This window comes from Oncorhynchus gorbuscha, linkage group LG01 (genome assembly GCF_021184085.1).
Source record: "Oncorhynchus gorbuscha isolate QuinsamMale2020 ecotype Even-year linkage group LG01, OgorEven_v1.0, whole genome shotgun sequence".
NCBI lineage: Eukaryota > Metazoa > Chordata > Actinopteri > Salmoniformes > Salmonidae > Oncorhynchus > Oncorhynchus gorbuscha.
Window position 1 is genome coordinate 103,123,767 of NC_060173.1, and position 20,499 is coordinate 103,144,265.

A 20,499-nucleotide genomic window follows, 5' to 3' on the forward strand; every position below is an offset into this window, starting at 1 on the left:
GCAACACAATGTAAAATCTTCTTCACAAAGTCGACTTTACTTTCCCATCCTGGACTCATTAAAAATAAGCAGGCCCTTGTGAATAACACTTTGAAGTAAAAAATGATCCTCCACATGGGGCTTGTTTGGTTGGGCTGTCCTCTTTTTTTCTGTCCACTTCCTCTCTCCAAGTGGTTTCACCTTGTAAGGGTCTAATGAAACATACATGGAATCGACAGAACTTTTTTTGCATGCGGGAAAATGTGGAGCACGTCAAGATAGCCAGGCACTTAACACTTGAGATTCTTATCTTAATGAGACCGACATCGTCTCAGACCCTTCAACCATCCTGGATTAGCATCAGAGATTTCAGGATGAGAGAGAACGAGTGAAGAGGAGATGATGGGATGCAGACCAGAGCACCCTCTACTTCCACCAAGATAGTAGTGGCTCAAAGGAGACAAAAGAGTCTTCTTTTCAAGGTTATCATCAGACAGGTACTTGAGAAAAAATGACAGAGCTGTGGGATCGCGCACGCGCACGGGCACGCGCACACGCACACGCACACGCACACGCACACACACACACACACACACACACACACACACACACACACACACACACACACACACACACACACACACACACACACACACACACACACACACACACACACACACACACACACACACACACACACAGCCTTGTTGTATTCACCTCGCTATCTTTCCTTTCTGTCAGAACCTACAGGCAGTATCCTCAATTCTTTATACTCTTTATGTCTAATGGTTTCATTTGTCGTGGAAAGGAAATCATAAGGAACTGTTCTTATCTCCTTATCTAAAGACGGTGTCACAAAGATGTTGGCGTAGCTGAACTCTAAACAGTTTCCCCAGGTTCAAAACATATAAATACACTGAGTCATTAAAATGCATCACAATGAGAGCATTCACTCCTGTGTTAGTTTAACTTGAACAGCCATCACTAGCCTTGCACCTTGAGACGAATGTCCCATGTATGTAGAGTCATTATAAAACAGGCTGTTTGCATCCTGGATGCTAATTGGTTGATTTGAGGGATAACAACTGCCACAAAATACCATGATGTATTCATCTCCCGCTGAAGAAAATTGTCTACACAATATTTTTCCATGTTGCTATTTGGTTTGAAACAGTTGGAAGTTATAAACCTACCGGTCTGCCTCTACGACCTGTGCAACAATGTATCATTTTACAAATGCGATCTCTCCTGTGTATCAACGAGAAACTAATAATTCAACATGGAAACCGTAAACACTCAGAATTCCATTAATTCATTAACCAGCTTATGTAGGCATATTGGATATTATTAAATCATTAATTATTGAACTTGTTGTCTCTCATCATTGAATCTCAGCTAGCTACATGCCACTGATTTGTTTTACATAGCAACATTGAATGTATAGAACGATTAGAATGAATGACTGGGTCAAGACTTGAGAAAATATCTAACGATCAGCCCGCTTGGTTAGCAACTTAAGAATGCAAAAGTTATCCAATGCGGGCCTGTATGCAAGGACCAGCTGACATCATGTCAGTGATTCTCTCATTAACAAAGGTGTGAGTGTTGACAAGGACAAGGCTGGAGATCACTCTGTCATGCTGATTGAGTTGGAATAACAGACTGGAATGGCTGTGAGTGGAAATCGGTGTGAGAGCTCACTCAATAGTTATTGGCAGAAAGCACTGGAGTGCCATTTTCGCTGCCAACGATGTGAGTGGTACGTCCCATTCTCTGCCAAAGAAGAGGCAAGCACCCGCTGTCAGCAACCAGCGCCAGGACGATGGACAGTTCTTCCACACGTGCCATCAATGGAAACATTAATATTAACATCACCAACAAGCTTGGTAAGCTCGGACTGACTCACCATAATAGTTGTTACCTATGTATACGTATTGGATATTTTTTTAATCATTCATTATTGAACTTGTCTTATCATTGAATCTCAGCTAGCTAACTACATGCCACTGATTTGTTTAGAATACCAACACCGAATGAATAGAGCAATTAGAATGAACGACTGGGTCAAAACATACAAAAATAACTAACGTGACCAGCCCGCTTGGGTAGCAACTTCAGAATGCAGTAGTAGGTATACTCGGATGAGATATGTGGAGAATAAAGTATACACATACACAGTGAGTTAACAGCAGTATAGAAACAGAATATAAGGTGACAAGTGTTCAATTAAGCAATAATGCCCGAGAACCTGGGAATTATCGTGTGACAACTCCCTCCGAGGGCTGTATCCTGGCCCGAGGTGGGAACCGCCCTTATCGGGAGTTAGCAAATTATAATTCCTGGGTATGTACAGTCGTGGCCAAAACTTTTGAGAATGACGCACATTAATTTTCACAAAGTCTGCTGCCTCAGTTTGTATGATGGCAATTTGCATATAATCCAGAATGTTATGAAGAGTGATCAGATGAATTGCAATAATTAATTGCAAAGTTCCTATTTGCCATGCAAATGAACTGAATCCCCCAAAAACATTTCCACTGCATTTCAGCCATGCCACAATAGGACCAGCTGACATCATGTCAGTGATTCTCTCGTTAACACAGGTGTGAGTGTTGACGAGAACAAGGCTGGAGATCACTCTGTCATGCTGATTGAGTTTGAATAACAGACTGGAAGCTTCAAAAGGAGGGTGGTGCTTGGAATCATTGTTCTTCCTCTGTCAACCATGGTTACCTACAAGGAAACGTGCCGTGAGACGAATGTCCCATGTATGTAGAGTCAACGTGCCTGCAAACCTCATACACTACTGTAACTTTCTATACAGCTTGGGAGCTGCAAACCTCATACACTACGGTAACTTTCTATACAGCTTGGGAGCTGCAAACCTCATACACTACGGTAACTTTCTATACAGCTTGGGAGCTGCAAACCTCATACACTACTGTAACTTTCGATATGCTACAACCTGCAAGGTGCACTTTAGTCTTGGCACCAACGAACCATGACCTTATTCTGATAAGACGCTATCAGGAGATTCATTGAAAGGAATACAGTGAGGGTAGATATGAGGTGTGAAATGATAGCTCTATAGCTGTGACTGTCTGACACACATACTAAACCTATTTAGGTCAGCGATCAAGAGGAAAACAGTGCAAGCGACGTGAGTGGTGTGGTACACACACACACACACACACACACACACACACACACACACACACACACACACACACACACACACACACACACACACACACACACACACACACACTCACTCTCCCTCCTATGGAAGGTTAATTTGCCAGTCTTCTCTACGCTACACGCTGTGTGGTCCCACTGTCATCCCAGACAGAGCTCTCTTTCTCTCTCTCTGCAGCGAGGTGAACACTATAGAGGTGCTGCTTTAGCCCCTCATCCCCCTTCACTGCCTCCCTCTCAGCTGCTCTCCACTTCGCCAATCAAATGCCACTTGCCAATGTTAGTGCTGCCGTGTCACTCCAGCCACTGCAGGGGCTGTGCTCGTCTCTGCTGTTCTCATGAACAGGCTATGTTCTGCAGATATCAAATGCTGTTTTCAATCTGCGTGCCTGTAGACAAAGCAGTCAGACCTTTTCTTTCTTTCCCTGATAAGGTGACCACTTTGTTTTTCTTCCCCTCTTTTTGCATAATCCTGTCTTTCCCAGAACACCCACTCCCATTACTTTGCCACCATGGCGTTTTTTGCCTTTGTATGTTTGTTTTACTCCATGTGTAACTTTGTGTCGTTGTATCTGTCGAACTGCTTTGCTTTATCTTGGCCAGGTCGCAATTGTAAATGAGAACTTGTTCTCAACTTGGGGAGGTTTGAGGTGGCTGGGGCTGGGGAGGTTTGAGGTGGCTGGGGCTGGGGAGGTTTGAGGTGGCTGGGGCTGGGGAGGTTTGAGGTGGCAGGGGCTGGGGAGATTTGAGGTGGCTGGGGCTGGGGAGATTTGAGGTGGCTGGGGCTGGGGAGAGGTGGCTTGGGGAGGGTGGAGGTGGCTGGGGCTGGGGAGGGTGGAGGTGGCTGGGGCTGGGGAGGGTGGAGGTGGCTGGGGCTGGGGAGGGTGGAGGTGGCTGGGGCTGGGGAGGGTGGAGGTGGCTGGGGCTGGGGAGGGTGGAGGTGGCTGGGGCGGGTAGAGGTGGCTGGGGCGGGTAGAGGTGGCTGGGGCGGGTAGAGGTGGCTGGGGCGGGTAGAGGTGGCTGGGGCTGGGTGGAGGTGGATGGGGCTGGGGCTGGGAAGGGCGAGGTTTGAGGTGGCTGGGGCTGGGAAGGGCAAGGTTTGAGGTGGATGGGGCTGGGGAGGTTTGTGGTGGATGGGGCTGGGGAGGGTGGAGGTGGATGGGGCTGGGGAGGTTTGTGGTGGATGGGGCTGGGGAGGGTGGAGGTGGCTGGGGCTGGGGAGGGCGAGGTTTGAGGTGGCTGGGGAGGGAAATATTTGAAGTTGATGGGGCTGGGGTGGTTTGAGGGGACTGGGGAGGGTTAAGGTGGATGGGGTGGGGGAGGGTTGAGGTGGATGAGGGAAGGGTTGAGGTGGATGGGGACAGGTTGAGGGGGATGGGGCTGGGGACCGGTTGAGGGGGATGGGGCTGGGGACCGGTTGAGGGGGCTGGGGAGGATTGAGGGGGTTGGGGCTGAGGACAGGTCGAGGGGGCTGAGGACAGGTCGAGGGGGCTGGTGACAGGTTGAGGGGGATTGAGCTGAAGACAGGTTGAGGTGGATGGGGCAGAGGACGGGTTGAGGTTGAGGAGTCTGGGGACAGGTTGAGGGGAATTGGGACAGGTTGGGGGGATGGGGAGGGGACAGGTTGGGTGCGATGGGGCTAGGTTTAGTGGGATAGGGCTAGGTTGAGGGGGATGGGGCTGGGGACAGGTTGAGGGGGATGGGGACAGGACAGGTTGAGGGGGATGGGGACAGGGCCAGGTTGAGGGGGATAGGGACAGGTTGAGGGGGATGGGGACAGGGACAGGTTGAGGGGGATGTGGACAGGTTGAGGGGATTGGGCTGGGTAGAGGACCTTGCAGCAGCTAGGGGCTGGGGATAAGGATGGGGAGGCTGGGGATAAGGATGGGGGGGCTGGGGATGAGGATGGGGGGGCTGGGGATAAGGACGGGGGCCTGGGGATGAGTGAAGGGGTTTGGGATGGATGGATGGGACTGGGCACGTGGCTGTAGCTGTAACTTAGTACTGGGTGGAGTGCAGGAACCCTCCCTCCCTTCCTTCAGACAACCAGCCCAATGCTGGACCAGACAGTGTCCTGAAGCACGTAGCTAAGTGTCTCTGTGTCGTTGTACGCAATTAGCATCGCTTTAATTAAGAACAAGGTCCCACCCTGCGTTAATCACTCATATCTAATTGGTCCGTTAATGGAGGGTGGCCATTAAGTCGTTACGCAGGAAAAAACCCTCTGAAGGTTGATACTTCACCTGAGAACACAGCGGCATCAGCTTTCTGATTACAGAGAATCTTTCTGCACTGGGAAAGTCACTGTTGTGAACTCCTGGTACTTTTCCTGGGCTACAAAATGGAAAATAACGTTGCAGATAAAGTTTGGAATGACACAATTTCATGTGTACAGAATCTAAAGACCTGTATCACTATACTGAGAGCTTTGCCTTTTCTAAAATGATATATTTGGGTGTTTTTGTTGTTCGGGGCCCCCATACTACACAACGGGGATAAGGAAGTGATTTGCTGTTTGGGGTAAGTTTATCAAAAACATGGAAAATCACAAAAAAGGTTTCTAGACATTTCTATAACATGTAATTTACATAAAGAGAGGTTTGGTTGTAAAATGTATCCTTTAATTCTGCAGACAGACAGTGTAGTGTAACCGCTGGGCATTTCAGAGTAGGAATGCTAATCTAGGATCAGTTTAGCCTTTTTAAATAATAATGTATCCTAGATCAAAACTCCTACTCTTAGATGCTTTGCGAATATGGGTCCAGTCCGGGTGGTTGGTTATGCCTCCAGACAGACAAACAGTGTACCAACTGTCACTTCATTGTGTCTTTTGAAGCTGTCTGTGGTTACCCCAGTTGTGCTAAACCCACAGTGTCATGATAACTGTCTTAAAAGGCTTAGAAACAAGAGAGAATTACAGAAAAACGAATAAGGGAATGTGCCAAGAACCTGAAGCCTTGGCTTCCACAGTGTACAAAACGCCGGCACGGCAACCATTTCCTGGTTATTGACACAGTAGTAACAACATGCATGATTAAGCTGAGCACGGCACAAATCAGGCCTACACAGGTGCAGCTAGCACTGAGCATATTTCAGTTAATTACACACACACACACACACACACACACACACACACACACACACACACACACACACACACACACACACACACACACACACACACACACACACACACACACACACACACACACACACACACACACACACACACACACACACACACACACACACACACACACACACACACACACACACACACAATGATTTCTTCTTTGACACTCAAATAGCTTACAGAATGATTTGCGTTCAAGTTCTCAAATTGATGTGAGCAACGCAAAGCTTACATATCTCTTGGTATTGGACAAGTTGAGGTAGTGCCTCTCTGTTTCACTCTGTTTTCTCTCTACTGAACACAACCATGGTCATGACGTCTGTCCTCTCTTCTCCGTCTCTATCTGTCAGAGCAGGCATTTGTCTGTGATGAAACATCATGCTGACATGACCAGCTGTTTCCATTGACTCCAATTCCACTTTCAAAATACAGGGCTTCAATTTACCCTGGGCCTGATTGACAGGTTTCCCCGGTCTTCAGACACTCTGAGCCTGCTGTCTGTCTACCCTAGGTCCTCTGAGCCGTGTATGGCATATTGAACATGGAATAATAACGCAATCTCTGTCTCTCTCCCCTCTAATTCTTTCTCCCCCCCTCTCTCTCTCGCTCTCTTTCTCTCTCGATCTCAATCTCTCTCTATTGTCTTAAGGGACCATTATGCTTTTTATTAAAATTGCATTTAACCTTTTATTTAACTAGGCAAGTCAGTTAAGATCAAATTCTTATTTACAATGACGGCCTACCAAAAGGCAAAAGACCTCCTGCTGGGACGAGGGCTGGCGATGAAAAATAAAATCAAGGAGAAAACACACATCACGACAAGAGAGACAACACTACATAAAGAGAGACCTAACTTAACAAGGCAACACAGCATGGTAGCAACACAACATGGCAGCAGCACGACATGGTAGCAGCACAAAACATGATACAAACATTGGGCACAGACAACAGCACAAAGGTTAAGAAGGTAGAGACAACAATACATCACATAAAACAGCCACAACTGTCAGTAAGAGTGTCCATGATTGAGTCTTTGAATGAAGAGATTGAGACAAAACTGTCCAGTTTGAGTGTATTGTTGCAGCTCGTTCCAGTCACTAGCTGTAGAGAACTGAAAAGATGAGCGACCCAGGGATGTTTGCTTTGGGGACCTTTAACAGAATGTGACTGGCAGAACGGGTGTTGTATGTGGAGGATGAGGGCTGCAGTAGATATCTCTGATAGGGGGGAGTGAGAGCAAAGAGGGTTTTATAAATAAGCATCAACCAGGGGGTCTTGCGATGGGTATACAGAGATGACCAGTTTACAGAGGAGTATAGTGTGCAGTGCCTATAAGGAGCATTGGTGGCAAATCTGATGGCCGAATGGTAAAGAACATCTAGCCACTCGAGAGCACCGTTACCTGCCGATCTATAAATGACGTTTCCGTAATCTAGCATGGGTAGGATGGTCACCTGAATCATGGTTAGTTTGGCAGCTGGGGTGAAAGAGGAGCGATTATGATAGAAACCAAGTCTATATTTAACTTTAGCCTGCAGCTTTGATATGTGCTGAGAGAAGGACAGTGTACCGTCTAGCCATACTCCCAAGTACTTATATGAGGGGACTAGCTCAAACTCTAAACCCTCCGAGGTAGTAATCACACCTGTGGGGAGCGTTCTTCTTGCCAAACCACACAACCTTTGTTTTGGAGGTGTTGAGGGGGTTCTGGAGTTGTCCCTTCAAACTGGTGTTTTTCTTACAGGCTGGTACACATGAGCGCGGTGCTGCATGATGTCTGAGGGTTGAAAGTGGATGTCCTGTAGGCATCTTCACCCAATAAAGGGAATTTAAAAAAATCGAATTCTCCCCCTCTCTCTCTACAGGTGGATGCTGGCTGGATTGGGTTCTGGTCTGTCGTGGGCGGCTGTGTATTTGGAGTGGCCATGGCCAGGTAAGCAACAGAAACAGCAGATCATTTCCATGTGGTTTAACATTGTAGCGTGACTTTACTGTCTGCCTCCAACATGCTATGGTAATGTGATAATGTTGGACTGCTATTGTTATAGACTGTCTAGAATATGATGGCTTGAGAAGATGTGCGATGTCCTAAAAGGCTCACAGTGGGAATTATGGCTTATGATCCACAGGCTTAATTCAAATTCCTCAAAAGTCCTGAAATCATTGAAGGATTTAAGTTGAGTATGCTTATCTCAATTGTGAATCAGGCCTCTAGATACTGTCTACAGTAGGCCTCGTCCAGTCTGAATCTAGCCTCTAGATACTGTCTAAACTAGGCCTCGTCCAGTCTGAATCTAGCCTCTAGATACTGTCTACAGTAGCCCTCATCCAGTCTGAATCTTGCCCCTAGATGCTGTCTACAGTAGGCCTCATCCAGTCTGAATCTGGATAAAATATGCTGTCTACTACAGTAGGCCTTGTCCAGTCTGAATCTGGCCCCTAGATGCTGTCTAAAGTAGGCCTCATCCAGTCTGAATCTGGCCCCTGGATGCTGTCTAAAGTAGGCCTCATCCAGTCTGAATCTTGCCCCTAGATGCTGTCTACAGTAGGCCTCGTCCAGTCTGAATCTAGCCTCTAGATACTGTCTACAGTAGGCCTCGTCCAGTCTGAATCTGGCCCCTAGATGCTGTCTACAGTCAGGCCTCATCCAGTCTGAATCTGGCCAGTAGGCCTCATCCAGTCTGAATAGATAATGTCTACGGTAGGCATGTCCAATCTGAATCTGGCCTGTAGATACTGTCTACGGTAGGCCTCGTCCAGTCTGAATCTGGCCTGTAGATACTGTCTACGGTAGGCCTCGTTCAGTCTGAATCTGGCCCCTGGATGTTGTCTACAGTAGGCCTGGTCCATTCTGAATCTGGCCTGTAGATACTGTCTACGGTAGGCCTCGTCCAGTCTGAATCTGGCCCCTAGATGCTGTCTACAGTAGGCCTCATCCAGTCTGAATCTGGCCTGTAGATAATGTCTACGGTAGGAATCGTCCAATCTGAATCTGGCCTGTAGATACTGTCTGTAGGCCTCGTCCAGTCTGAATCTGGCCTGTAGATACTGTCTACGGTAGGCGTTCAGTCTGAATCTGGCCCCAGTCTGAATCTGGTCCCTGAAGATACTGTCTACAGTAGGCCTCGTCCAGTCTGAATCTGGCTAGATACTGTCCAGTAGGCCTCGTCCAGTCTGAATCTGGCCCCTAGATACTGTCTACAGCAGGCCTCGTCCAGTCTGAATCTGGCCCCTAGATGCTGTCTACAGTAGGCCTCATCCAGTCTGAATCTGGCCTGTAGATAATGTCTACGGTAGGCATCGTCCAATCTGAATCTGGCCTGTAGATACTGTCTACGGTAGGCCTCGTCCAGTCTGAATCTGGCCTGTAGATACTGTCTACGGTAGGCCTCGTTCAGTCTGAATCTGGCCCCTGGATGTTGTCTACAGTAGGCCTGGTCCATTCTGAATCTGGCCTGTAGATACTGTCTACGGTAGGCCTCGTCCAGTCTGAATCTGGCCCCTGGATGCTGTCTAAAGTAGGCCTCGTCCAGTCTGAATCTGGCCCCTAGATACTGTCTACAGCAGGCCTCGTCCAGTCTGAATCTGGCCCCTAGATGCTGTCTACAGTAGGCCTCATCCAGTCTGAATCTGGCCTGTAGATAATGTCTACGGTAGGAATCGTCCAATCTGAATCTGGCCTGTAGATACTGTCTACGGTAGGCCTCGTCCAGTCTGAATCTGGCCTGTAGATACTGTCTACGGTAGGCCTCGTTCAGTCTGAATCTGGCCCCTGGATGTTGTCTACAGTAGGTCTGGTCCATTCTGAATCTGGCCTGTAGATACTGTCTACGGTAGGCCTCGTCCAGTCTGAATCTGGCCCCTAGATACTGTCTACAGTAGGCCTCGTCCAGTCTGAATCTGGCCCCTAGATACTGTCTACAGCAGGCCTCGTCCAGTCTGAATCTGGCCCCTAGATGCTGTCTACAGTAGGCCTCATCCAGTCTGAATCTGGCCTGTAGATAATGTCTACGGTAGGCATCGTCCAATCTGAATCTCTGAATCTGGTCCAGTCTGAATCTGGCCTGTAGATACTGTCTACGGTAGGCCTCGTTCAGTCTGAATCTGGCCCCTGGATGTTGTCTACAGTAGGCCTGGTCCATTCTGAATCTGGCCTGTAGATACTGTCTACGGTAGGCCTCGTCCAGTCTGAATCTGGCCCCTGGATGCTGTCTAAAGTAGGCCTCGTCCAGTCTGAATCTGGCCCCTAGATACTGTCTACAGCAGGCCTCGTCCAGTCTGAATCTGCCCCTAGAATAGGCCTCATCCAGTCTGAATCTGGCCTGTAGATAATGTCTACGGTAGGCATCGTCCAATCTGAATCTGGCCTGTAGATACTGTCTACGGTAGGCCTCGTTCAGTCTGAATCTGGCCCCTGGATGTTGTCTACAGTAGGCCTGGTCCATTCTGAATCTGGCCTGTAGATACTGTCTACGGTAGGCCTCGTCCAGTCTGAATCTGGCCCCTGGATGCTGTCTACAGTAGGCCTGTTCAGTCTGAATCTGGCCCCTAGATACTGTCTACAGCAGGCCTCGTCCAGTCTGAATCTTTAGATGCTGTCTACAGTAGGCCTCATCCAGTCTGAATCTGGCCTGTGTCATTTCACCTCTGAATCTGGCCTGTAGATACTGTCTACGGTAGGCCTCGTCCAGTCAGCCTGGATAACGGTAGTCAGTCTGAATCTGGCCCCTGGATGTTGTCTACAGTAGGCCTGGTCCATTCTGAATCTGGCCTGTAGATAACGGTATCCAGTTGAATCTGGCCCCTGGATGCTGTCTACAGTAGGCCTCGTCCAGTCTGAATCTGGCCCCTAGATACTGTCTACAGCAGGCCTCGTCCAGTCTGAATCTGGCCCCTAGATGCTGTCTACAGTAGGCCTCATCCAGTCTGAATCTGGCCTGTAGATAATGTCTACGGTAGGCATTCCAATCTGAATCTGGCCTGTAGATACCGGTAGGCCTCGTCCAGTCTGAATCTGGCCTGTAGATACTGTCTACGGTAGGCCTCGTTCAGTCTGAATCTGGCCCCTGGATGTTGTCTACAGTAGGTCTGGTCCATTCTGAATCTGGCCTGGATAGACGGTACTGGATGTCTGAATCTGGCCCCTAGATACTGTCTTAGGCCTCCAGTCTGCCCCTAAAGACTGGCAGTAGGCCCTCCAGTCTGAATAGATACTGTCTACAGTAGGTCCAGTCTGAAACTGGCCCCCAGTAGGCCTCGTCCCAATCTGTCTACAGTAGGCCTCGTCCAATCTGAACTGAATCTGTCTCCCTGGATGCTGTCTACAGTAGGCCTTGTTCAGTCTGAATCTGGCCTGTAGATACATTTACATTTACATTTAAGTCATTTAGCAGAGATGCTGTGCATTCACCTTATGGCATCCAGTGGAACAGCAATAGTGCATCTAAATCAGATTCTTAATCTGGTATTCCCCTGGATGGAAGATACTGTCTACAGTAGGCCTTGTCCAGTCTGAAACTGGCCCCTGGATGCTGTCTACAGTAGGCCTCGTCCAGTCTGAATCTGGTCCCTGGATGCTGTCTACAGTAGGCCTTGTCCAGTCTGAATCTGGTCCCTGGATGCTGTCTACAGTAGGCCCACTCTTGTCTGCAGTTAGGCTGTGCTTGTACTGTGCCAGAGACTACAGACAGCTAGCTGTGTCCAGCGGAGTGTGAGGAGAGATCCTCCTAGTAATAGGCTTGTCTCATAAATTCAGCCCTAAATGATCTCCCTGGACCTGGTGAGCCGTCAAATTAGAGGATAAGCATACACTCGTTTAGTATCGTCAAATTAAGTATGCATGAAAATATACGGTCCATGTTTGGTCGTAATAGCTTTGGCTCTGCCTCCAAGGCCTGTCAACAAGATTAGCAGCTAGAAACCATTGCTAAGTATGTTCACAGCAATATGTTCACAAGAATATGTTGACAGGAATAAACGGGTGTACTACTCTGTCCCTTGACTCTCTCTGCTTGTTCTGCATTCCAGTCTGGTTCTCTAACCTTGTCACATTTCAGTATTTAGTGATATCAATAATGAAAAATGCTTCCCTAGGTTTGTTTTTAAGAGGCAGAGGATGTTTTTTTTTTGGAGGGGGTGGGGTGGGGGTTAAGAGTCTCAGTCTGTATCCCAAATGCCTATGAGTCTTGGTCAAAACTTGTGCACTTAGGGAAAAGGGTGCAATTTGGGATGTACACTCAAACCCCTTAGCTCCACTCTTTCCCTCCACCCCTCTCTCTGTCTCGCTGTCTCTATCTCAATCTCAATGTATTAAGTCCATGGTGGTGATAGACAAAGGGAGATGAATGAGTGAATAGTAATGCAGTAGATCATGTCCGCGTAGCTGGTGGATGGAGCCATACACCATAGCCCCCAAACTGTGGACTATGCAGAAGGAAGGGATCAGTCGTCTGGCTGAAAGATATATATTCATCGCCCGGCCCAATCAGCACTTCCAGGCAGGGCCAACGTCTCACTGCGCTGTAATTAGGAAAATTAGACCATGACTCTACACTATTGATTCATGGAAGTAATCTGTTCTTGGTATAGGCTGGAGTGGATCTACACATGTAGAATCTTAATTTGATCACCCTGTTGCAGGAAATGTAAAAATTTGTAGTGTATTTAAGGTTTTAAAATGTTCTGACGTTTGTAATTCCATCTTTGAATTAAAAAATGTATCAGCCCCTACAAAAATGTTCATTAATGAATTATTTTCCTGCTGTTGCAAACTTACTCAAATATGTTATTTGTTTGGTGTCGATCCAGGTTTAATGAGGTTTGGGTAAGGTTTGCCTCTGTTTGCAACCTCTGGTTATATGCAACATAAAGTTGAAACAGAAACAGGGTTCTAGATTTGCATTGTAGGAGAGAAACAGAAATGGAACAGAGGGGGAGAACTAACTCATTAATGAGTCTCTGTCACGCAGTTGATTGGCTTCCTCCTCACGTCTGGCTAAATTGGCCATCTGTTGGGGGTTAGCTAAGGGAGTGTGTGTGTGTGTGTGTTGCCATGATGGGTGATGTGTTTGGGAAGCACAGTAACAGATAAGAGTAACAAATAATTAAAGAGCAGCAGTAAATAACAATAGCGGGGCTGTATACAGGGGGTACCAGTACAGAATCAATGTGCGGGGGCACTGGTGTCGAGGTAATTGAGGTAATATGTACATGTAGGTAGAGTTATTAAAGTGACTATGCATAGATAATAACAGAGAGTAGCAGCAGCGTAAAAGGGGGGAGGGGTCTTATGGCTTGGGGGTAGAAGCCGTTAAGAAGCATTTTGAACCTCGACTTGGCGCTCCGGTACCGCTTGCCGTGCGGTAGCAGAGAGAACAGTCTATGACTACGGTGGCTAGAGTCTTAGACAATTTTTAGGGCCTTTCTCTGACACCGCCTGGTATAGAGGGCCTGGATGGCAGGAAGCTAGTGCCTTGCGGTCGGAGGCCGAGCTGTTGCCATACCAGGCAGCGATGCAATCCATCACGATGCTCTCGTTGGTGCAGCTGTAGAACCTTTTGAGGATCTGAGGACCCATGCCAAATCTTTTCAGTCTCCTGAGGGGGAATATGTTTCACGACTTTCTTGGTGTGCTTGGACCGTGTTAGTTTGTCGGTGATGTGGACGCCAAGGAACTTGAAGCTCTCAACCTGCTCCATTACAGCCCCGTCGATGAGAATGGGGGCTGCTCGGTCCTCCTTTTCCTGTGGTCCACAATCATCTCCTTTGTCTTGATTACGTTGAGGGAGAGGTTGTTGACCTCCCTATGTCTTGTTTCGTCGTTGCCTGTGATCAGGCCTACCACTGTTGTGTCATCAGCAAACTTAAAGATGGTGTTGGAGTCGTGCCTGGTATAAAGTAGTTTGCTTCATGGGATGCGCTTTGATAGCCAAACAAACACTCCCCAACACATACACGCGCACACACACATGCTCCCAAATAAAATAGGGAGGAGAAGGGGGAGAGAGATAAATTTCTTTGTTCTTTTGAAACTTTTATGTGTAATGTTTACTGTTCATTTTTTATTGTTTATTTCACTTTTGTTTTATCTATGTCAATTGCTTTGGCAATGTTAACATACAGTTGAAGTCGGAAGTTTACATACACAGGTTGGAGTCATTAAAACTTATTTTTCAACCACCACTCCGCACATTTCTTGTTAACAAACTATAGTTTTGGCAAGTCGGTAAGGACATCTACTTTGCATGACACAAGTCATTTTTCCAACAATTATTTACAGACAGATTATTTCACTTATAATTCACTGTATCACAATTCCAGTGGGTCAGCCGTTTACACACACTAAGTTGGCTGTGCCTTTAACCTCTTACCTCCACCCGACACACAGGCGTCCCATCTAGACATCTGGAAATGCAAATGCGCTACGCTAAATGCTAATAGCACTCGTTAAAACTCAAACGTTCATTAAAACACACATGCAGGGTACTGAATTAAAGCTACACTCGTTGTGAATCCAGCCAACAAGTCAGATTTTTAAAATGCTTTTCGGCGAAAGCATGAGAAGCTATTATCTGATAGCATGCAACACCCCTAAAGACCCGCAGGGGACGTAAACAAAATAATTAGCATAGTCGGCGCTACACAAAATGCAGAAATAAAATATAAAACATTCATTACCTTTGACTATCTTCTTTGTTGGCACTCCTAGATGTCCCATAAACATCATTATTGGGTCTTTTTTTTCGATTAAATCGGTCCATATATAGCCTAGATATCGATCTATGAAGACTGTGATCAAGGAAAAAAACAGCGTTTTATAACGCAACGTCATTTTTTTAAATTAAAAAAGTCGACGATAAACTTTCACAAAACACTTCGAAATACTTTTGTAATGCAACTTTAGCTATTAGTAAACGTTAATAATCGATCAAATTGACCACGGGGCGATGTATATTCGATAGCTCTACGTCTTGAAATAATGTCCGGATAAATCTCAACCAAAATATCCTGTTGGAGACCGGAAGAAATGGGCTGTCTCTTGTTCGTTTGACCAAGAAACAAATCCTAGGCAAATGACAAGACTGTTGACATTGTGTGGAAGCTGTAGGTATTGCAACCTCGGCTCCAGGTAATGTGGTTTCCATTCAACAATATATTCAAGTGGCGCATTGATATATTTTCCAGTTTTCAGTGATCAGATTTTCCTGCGCTTTTCGATGAAACGCACGTTCTGTTATAGTCACAGCCGTGTTTTAACCAGTTTTAGAAACGTCTGAGTGTTTTCTATCCACACATACTAATCATATGCATATACTATATTCCTGGCATGAGTGGCAGGGCGCTGAAATGTTGCGCGATTTTTAACAGAATGTTCGAAAAAGTAGGGGGTAGGATAAACAGGTTTTAAACAGCTTGGGAAATTCCAGAAAATTTTGTCATGGCTTTGTAAGCTTCTGATAGGCTAATTGACATCATTTGAGTCAATTGGAGGTGTACCTGTGGATGTATTTCAAGGCCTACCTTCAAACTCAGTGCCTCTTTGCTTGACATCATGGGAAAAATAAAATAAGTCAGCCAAGACCTCCGAAAACAAATTGTAGACCTCCACAGGTCTGGTTCATCCTTGGGAGTAATTCATTTTCATTTTAACAAACAATAGTACCCAAGTATAAACACCATGGGACCACACAGCCGTCATACCGCTCAGGAAGGAGACGCGTTCTGTCTCCTTGAGATGAATGTACTTTGGTGCGAAAAGTGCAAATGAATCCCAGAACAACAGCAAATTATCTTGTGAAGATGCTGGAGGAAACGGGTACAAAAATATCTATATCCATAGTAAAACGAGTCATATCGACATAACCCAAAAGGAAGCAACATCTCAAGGCATCAGTCAGGAAGTTCAAGCTTGGTCGCAAATGGGTTTTCCAAATGGACAATGACCCCAAGCACACTTCCAAAGTTGTGGCAAAATGGCTTAAGGACAACAAAGTCAAGATATTGGAGTGGCCATCACAAACCCCTGACCTCAATCCTATAGGAAATTTGTGGGCAGAAGTGAAAAAGTGTGTGTGAGCAAGGAGGCCTACAAACCTGACTCAGTTACACCAGCTCTGTCAGGAGGAATGGGCCAAAATTCACCCAACCTATTGTGGGAAGCCTGTGGAAGGCTACCCGAAACAACATTTGATGCAAGTTAAACAATTTAAAGGCAATGCTACCAAATACTAATTGAGTGTATGTAAACATCTGACCCACTGGGAATGTGTTGAAAGAACTAAAAGCTGAAATATATCATTCTCTGTACTATTATTCTGACATTTCACATTCTTAAAATAAAGTGGTGATCCTAACTGACCTAAGACAGAGACTTTTTAGTGGGGTTAAATGTCAGGAATTGTGAAAAACTGAGTTTAAATGTATTTGGCTAAGGTGTATGTAAACGTCCGACTTCAACTGTATGTTTCCCATGCCAATAAAGCCATTCAATTGAATTAATCGAGGAAGGGGGAAGGGGAAGTCGGGGGGGAGAGGGTGAGGGGAAGGGAGAGTTTTTACCCACACTGACTCACATTAAAGACTTGAAAAATGATAATGTATTTATGTTTAGATGAACAAGAGATTTAAAATAAGTAATTAAAGTTACTGAATTTGGCCTATTTTTTGGGGCTAGTGATGGCCGTTGTCGCTCGGTGATATCATTCCGTGGTCCTGTGTGACTCAGTTGGTCGAGCATGGTGCTTGCATCACCAGGGTTGTGGATTTGATTCCCACAGGGGACCTATATGAAAATGTATGCACTCACTATTGTAAATCGCTCTGGATTAGACCATCTGCCAAATTACGAAAAATGTAACATGTTTGACTGGTTCGGTCATTCAGTCCATGCCCTTGTCTTAGATCAGAATAGAGACAAATAGACCTGGTAATGATCATATCAAATGGAATAAGAATTTAATTATTTCTGAGGTTAGCCAGAGGAGAATGTGATGCTACAGAATATTCAAGCCTCACTATCTTCATGCCAATAAATCTGACACAACTGTAATTTATGTGCTTTTAGTTGAGACATTACCTCATAACAAGATATGTTTATTCTCCTGTCTTGTCAGCTGACTTTGTAGGGCATAAAGGAGTCTTGAATTATGCTACTTAGATTCAGTCATGCTGCATTTATTGATGGTTTCAATGCACAAATGATATATGAGTTTCAGAGGGAAGATACATGATACCGGCGGTGGAGGTAGGGGGGGGGGGGGGCTAGTGGTCAGGGGAAAAAGTTAGCAGACTTGGTTGGGCAGTGCTTTGCTGTCCCTACCAAAGCACCCACTTCTAGGGTCCAGCATCCATGTAACGTGTTCACTTCCAATAAGTAGTGTACATAATTCTGTTATGATTCTCAGCCCATTAATGAATAGAAAGTAGATCCTAGATGTATTCTTCAGTCAGACAGAACACTGTGGGGGTGATATGTTAAAACAGTGACAGATATGTCCACACACAGACAGTGCATCAGTGCCGGGCACAGACCTTTCAGGAGCAGGTGCTCAAACTGTATTTTAGTATATTGTGATTGGCTAGTCTAGACTACCTGTGTTGGGTTGTTGATGTTGGGTCTTTCTGCCTTAGCCAACCAGACCCAATATTGATGATATGAATCAAGGGTTATCCTGCTGTAGCAGGACTATTGATTTTTAAAGTAGGTAGCTTGCTACATGACCGGTAAGCGCATCTCCCAAGCTCAAGCCATGCATGTTTGGATACTGGGCGCACACAATCTCTGTACAGGGTAAGGGTAATGGTGGGGTGGCAAAACCTGATGACTTCACAATGACTTGTGGGCAGTGGGTTCAAAACAACAATGGCAAAGGGCCGGTGGGAGGGCACAGGTAGACCCCTTTCTGTGCACGTGCCTGCAGTGCCTCTATGAATGTCTAATCTAAAATGAACTCACTGAAAATAAACGGTTTGAAGCTAAACAGTTTTGTTGGCTGAGAGGCTGTTCAAAACTGATTTCTGTCATATGTTCCCTGACTACACTTTTATTGAACTCTGAGAGACTGTGATGCTTATTTAACATTTCCTGTGTTTTCCTTCCATAAATAGTTCATTGTCAGGTTGAACACTCTCTGAAGCATCTTTTCTGAGCACAACATAACAATTGGCAATTAGTGTCTTTCCACTACCATACTACCATATACCATATGTACGATGTTGAAAGGTTCTATGTACGATGTTGAAAGGTTCTATGTACGATGTTGAAAGGTTCTATGTACGATGCTGAAAGGTTATATGTACGATGCTGAAAGGTTATATGTACGATGCTGAAAGGTTATATGTACGATGCTGAAAGGTTATATGTACGATGCTGAAAGGTTCTATGTACGATGCTGAAAGGTTATATGTACGATGTTGTTAGGTTCTAATTCTCAGAGTAAAAACTCTACGGACAATATGAAAGCTCAAACCAAGCTTATTCTCCCAGAGGATCAATACAGCTGCATTAGACAAAGACATATTCACACAAGCACTGATATTTAACCCTTTCTCATAGGCCGAGTCTCCTCCTACACATCGGAACAACATCATTCTTTAAGTGATACGGGCCATAAACTTGTATTTCTCCCCTAACGTGACCTGACCTGATCTCGACCCCCCCCATCACTAATCTATGGCTCTCTCCCCTTATCAATGCCTGCCACATGTGATCGCTTCCCTGCACTCGACACACAGCTATCATGGTGCCTGGTACCAGACTGTGTCTCTTCTCCTCCCTGATGGCTAACAATAACATATCCTGACATAATGTAAACGTTATACATTACCCTCTCCTTTACATTTCATATTCTCAGAATCCAACACTGCGTTCTGTGCTGGCAAATATACCCAGAGGACAGGAGTAAACCTGTCAGGGGTTGGTGGTTCAACACATGCTGAGAGGAATGCTAAAACACAAGAGGCTTTGTTTGGACAGCTTGTCTGGATGGATAGAGAGGAACAGACATCAAATATCTGCCTGCTTGCTTCACAGTCACTGGTGATCTAAATGACATCAGCTCATATCATGGTGTATGGCTGTAAGCTGTCACCAGTTGTAACCCATGGACTGCTACATTCTCCTGTCACCATGTCTGCTTCCTTTTAATGCATGGTGACATGGAGGCATATAAGTCTACCTGAGACATGTTTACACAGTTGTGTTTGGAAGCATGCCATGTTAAACCATTTCTGAAGCATACCAAAAGGCCAGGTTATATGAGTTGTTGTTTGGAAGCATGCCATGTTAAACCATTTCTGAAGCATACCAAAAGGCCAGGTTATATGAGTTGTTGCTTGGAAGCATGCCATGTTAAACCATTTCTGAAGCATACCAAAAGGCCAGGTTATATGAGTTGGTGTTTGGTTTGGTTGTTGTTTCAAACAATCCTTTGATTGTTTCTCTGTGTGCTCCAGGTTCACTAACTCGGTCTCTGTCTCTCCCCAGGTTTGCAGACTCTATCCGGGGCATGCTGAAGCTCATCCTGGTTCTGATGATGGCTGGGGCTTCCCTGGCCTCCACCTGGTTCACACTCACTTGTCTAACCAGGCTCACACACCTACCCTCCACTGCAGGTAGGCCTGGTAGAGCATGGTTTCCATGTCAGGAAGTGAGCATTTTACATGTAGGTAGTGCAACTGGCGTACACCCAGAGCATCCTAGAGCCACAATGGATACTTCAATAGCAGACTTGTCCTTTAGATTCAGGAAGGAACACATGGACTTAGTATAGTAAGTAGCCATTGGCTTGTGCTCGTCAGAATGGCTCACAGGAGCAGGAGTGAGGTAGCTGTTTCTGTAGTGAGGCAGCTTCATGTATGGTACCAGTCAAAAGTTAGGACACACCTACTCATTCAAGGGTTTTTCTTTATTTTCACTATTTTCTACATTGTAGAATGACCTGGAGCCAGTGGGTTTGGCGACGAGAATGAAGCGAGGGCCAGCCAACGAGAGAGTACAGGTCGCAGTGGTGGGTAGTATATGGGGCTTTGGTGACAAAATGGATGGCCCTGTGATAGACTGCATCCAATTTGTTAAGTAGAGTGTTGGAGGCTATTTTGTAAATGACATCGCCGAAGTCGAGGATCGGTAGGATGGTCAGTTTTACAAGGGTATGTTTGGCAGCATGAGTGAAGGATGCTTTGTTGCGAAATAG

General features: G+C 45.9%; 1 protein-coding gene across 1 annotated transcript in view; it reads left to right on the top strand.

Annotated features, from left to right (window-relative positions):
* The window catches only part of LOC124047842 (solute carrier family 49 member 4-like), an 82,726-nt gene that overhangs the window by 39,505 nt on the left and 22,722 nt on the right, over positions 1–20,499 (top strand). The window contains exons 6-7 of the mRNA XM_046368163.1: positions 8,173–8,240; positions 19,791–19,918. Of these exons, the coding sequence (XP_046224119.1) occupies positions 8,173–8,240; positions 19,791–19,918 (196 nt within the window). The remainder of the gene's footprint in view (positions 1–8,172; positions 8,241–19,790; positions 19,919–20,499) is intronic.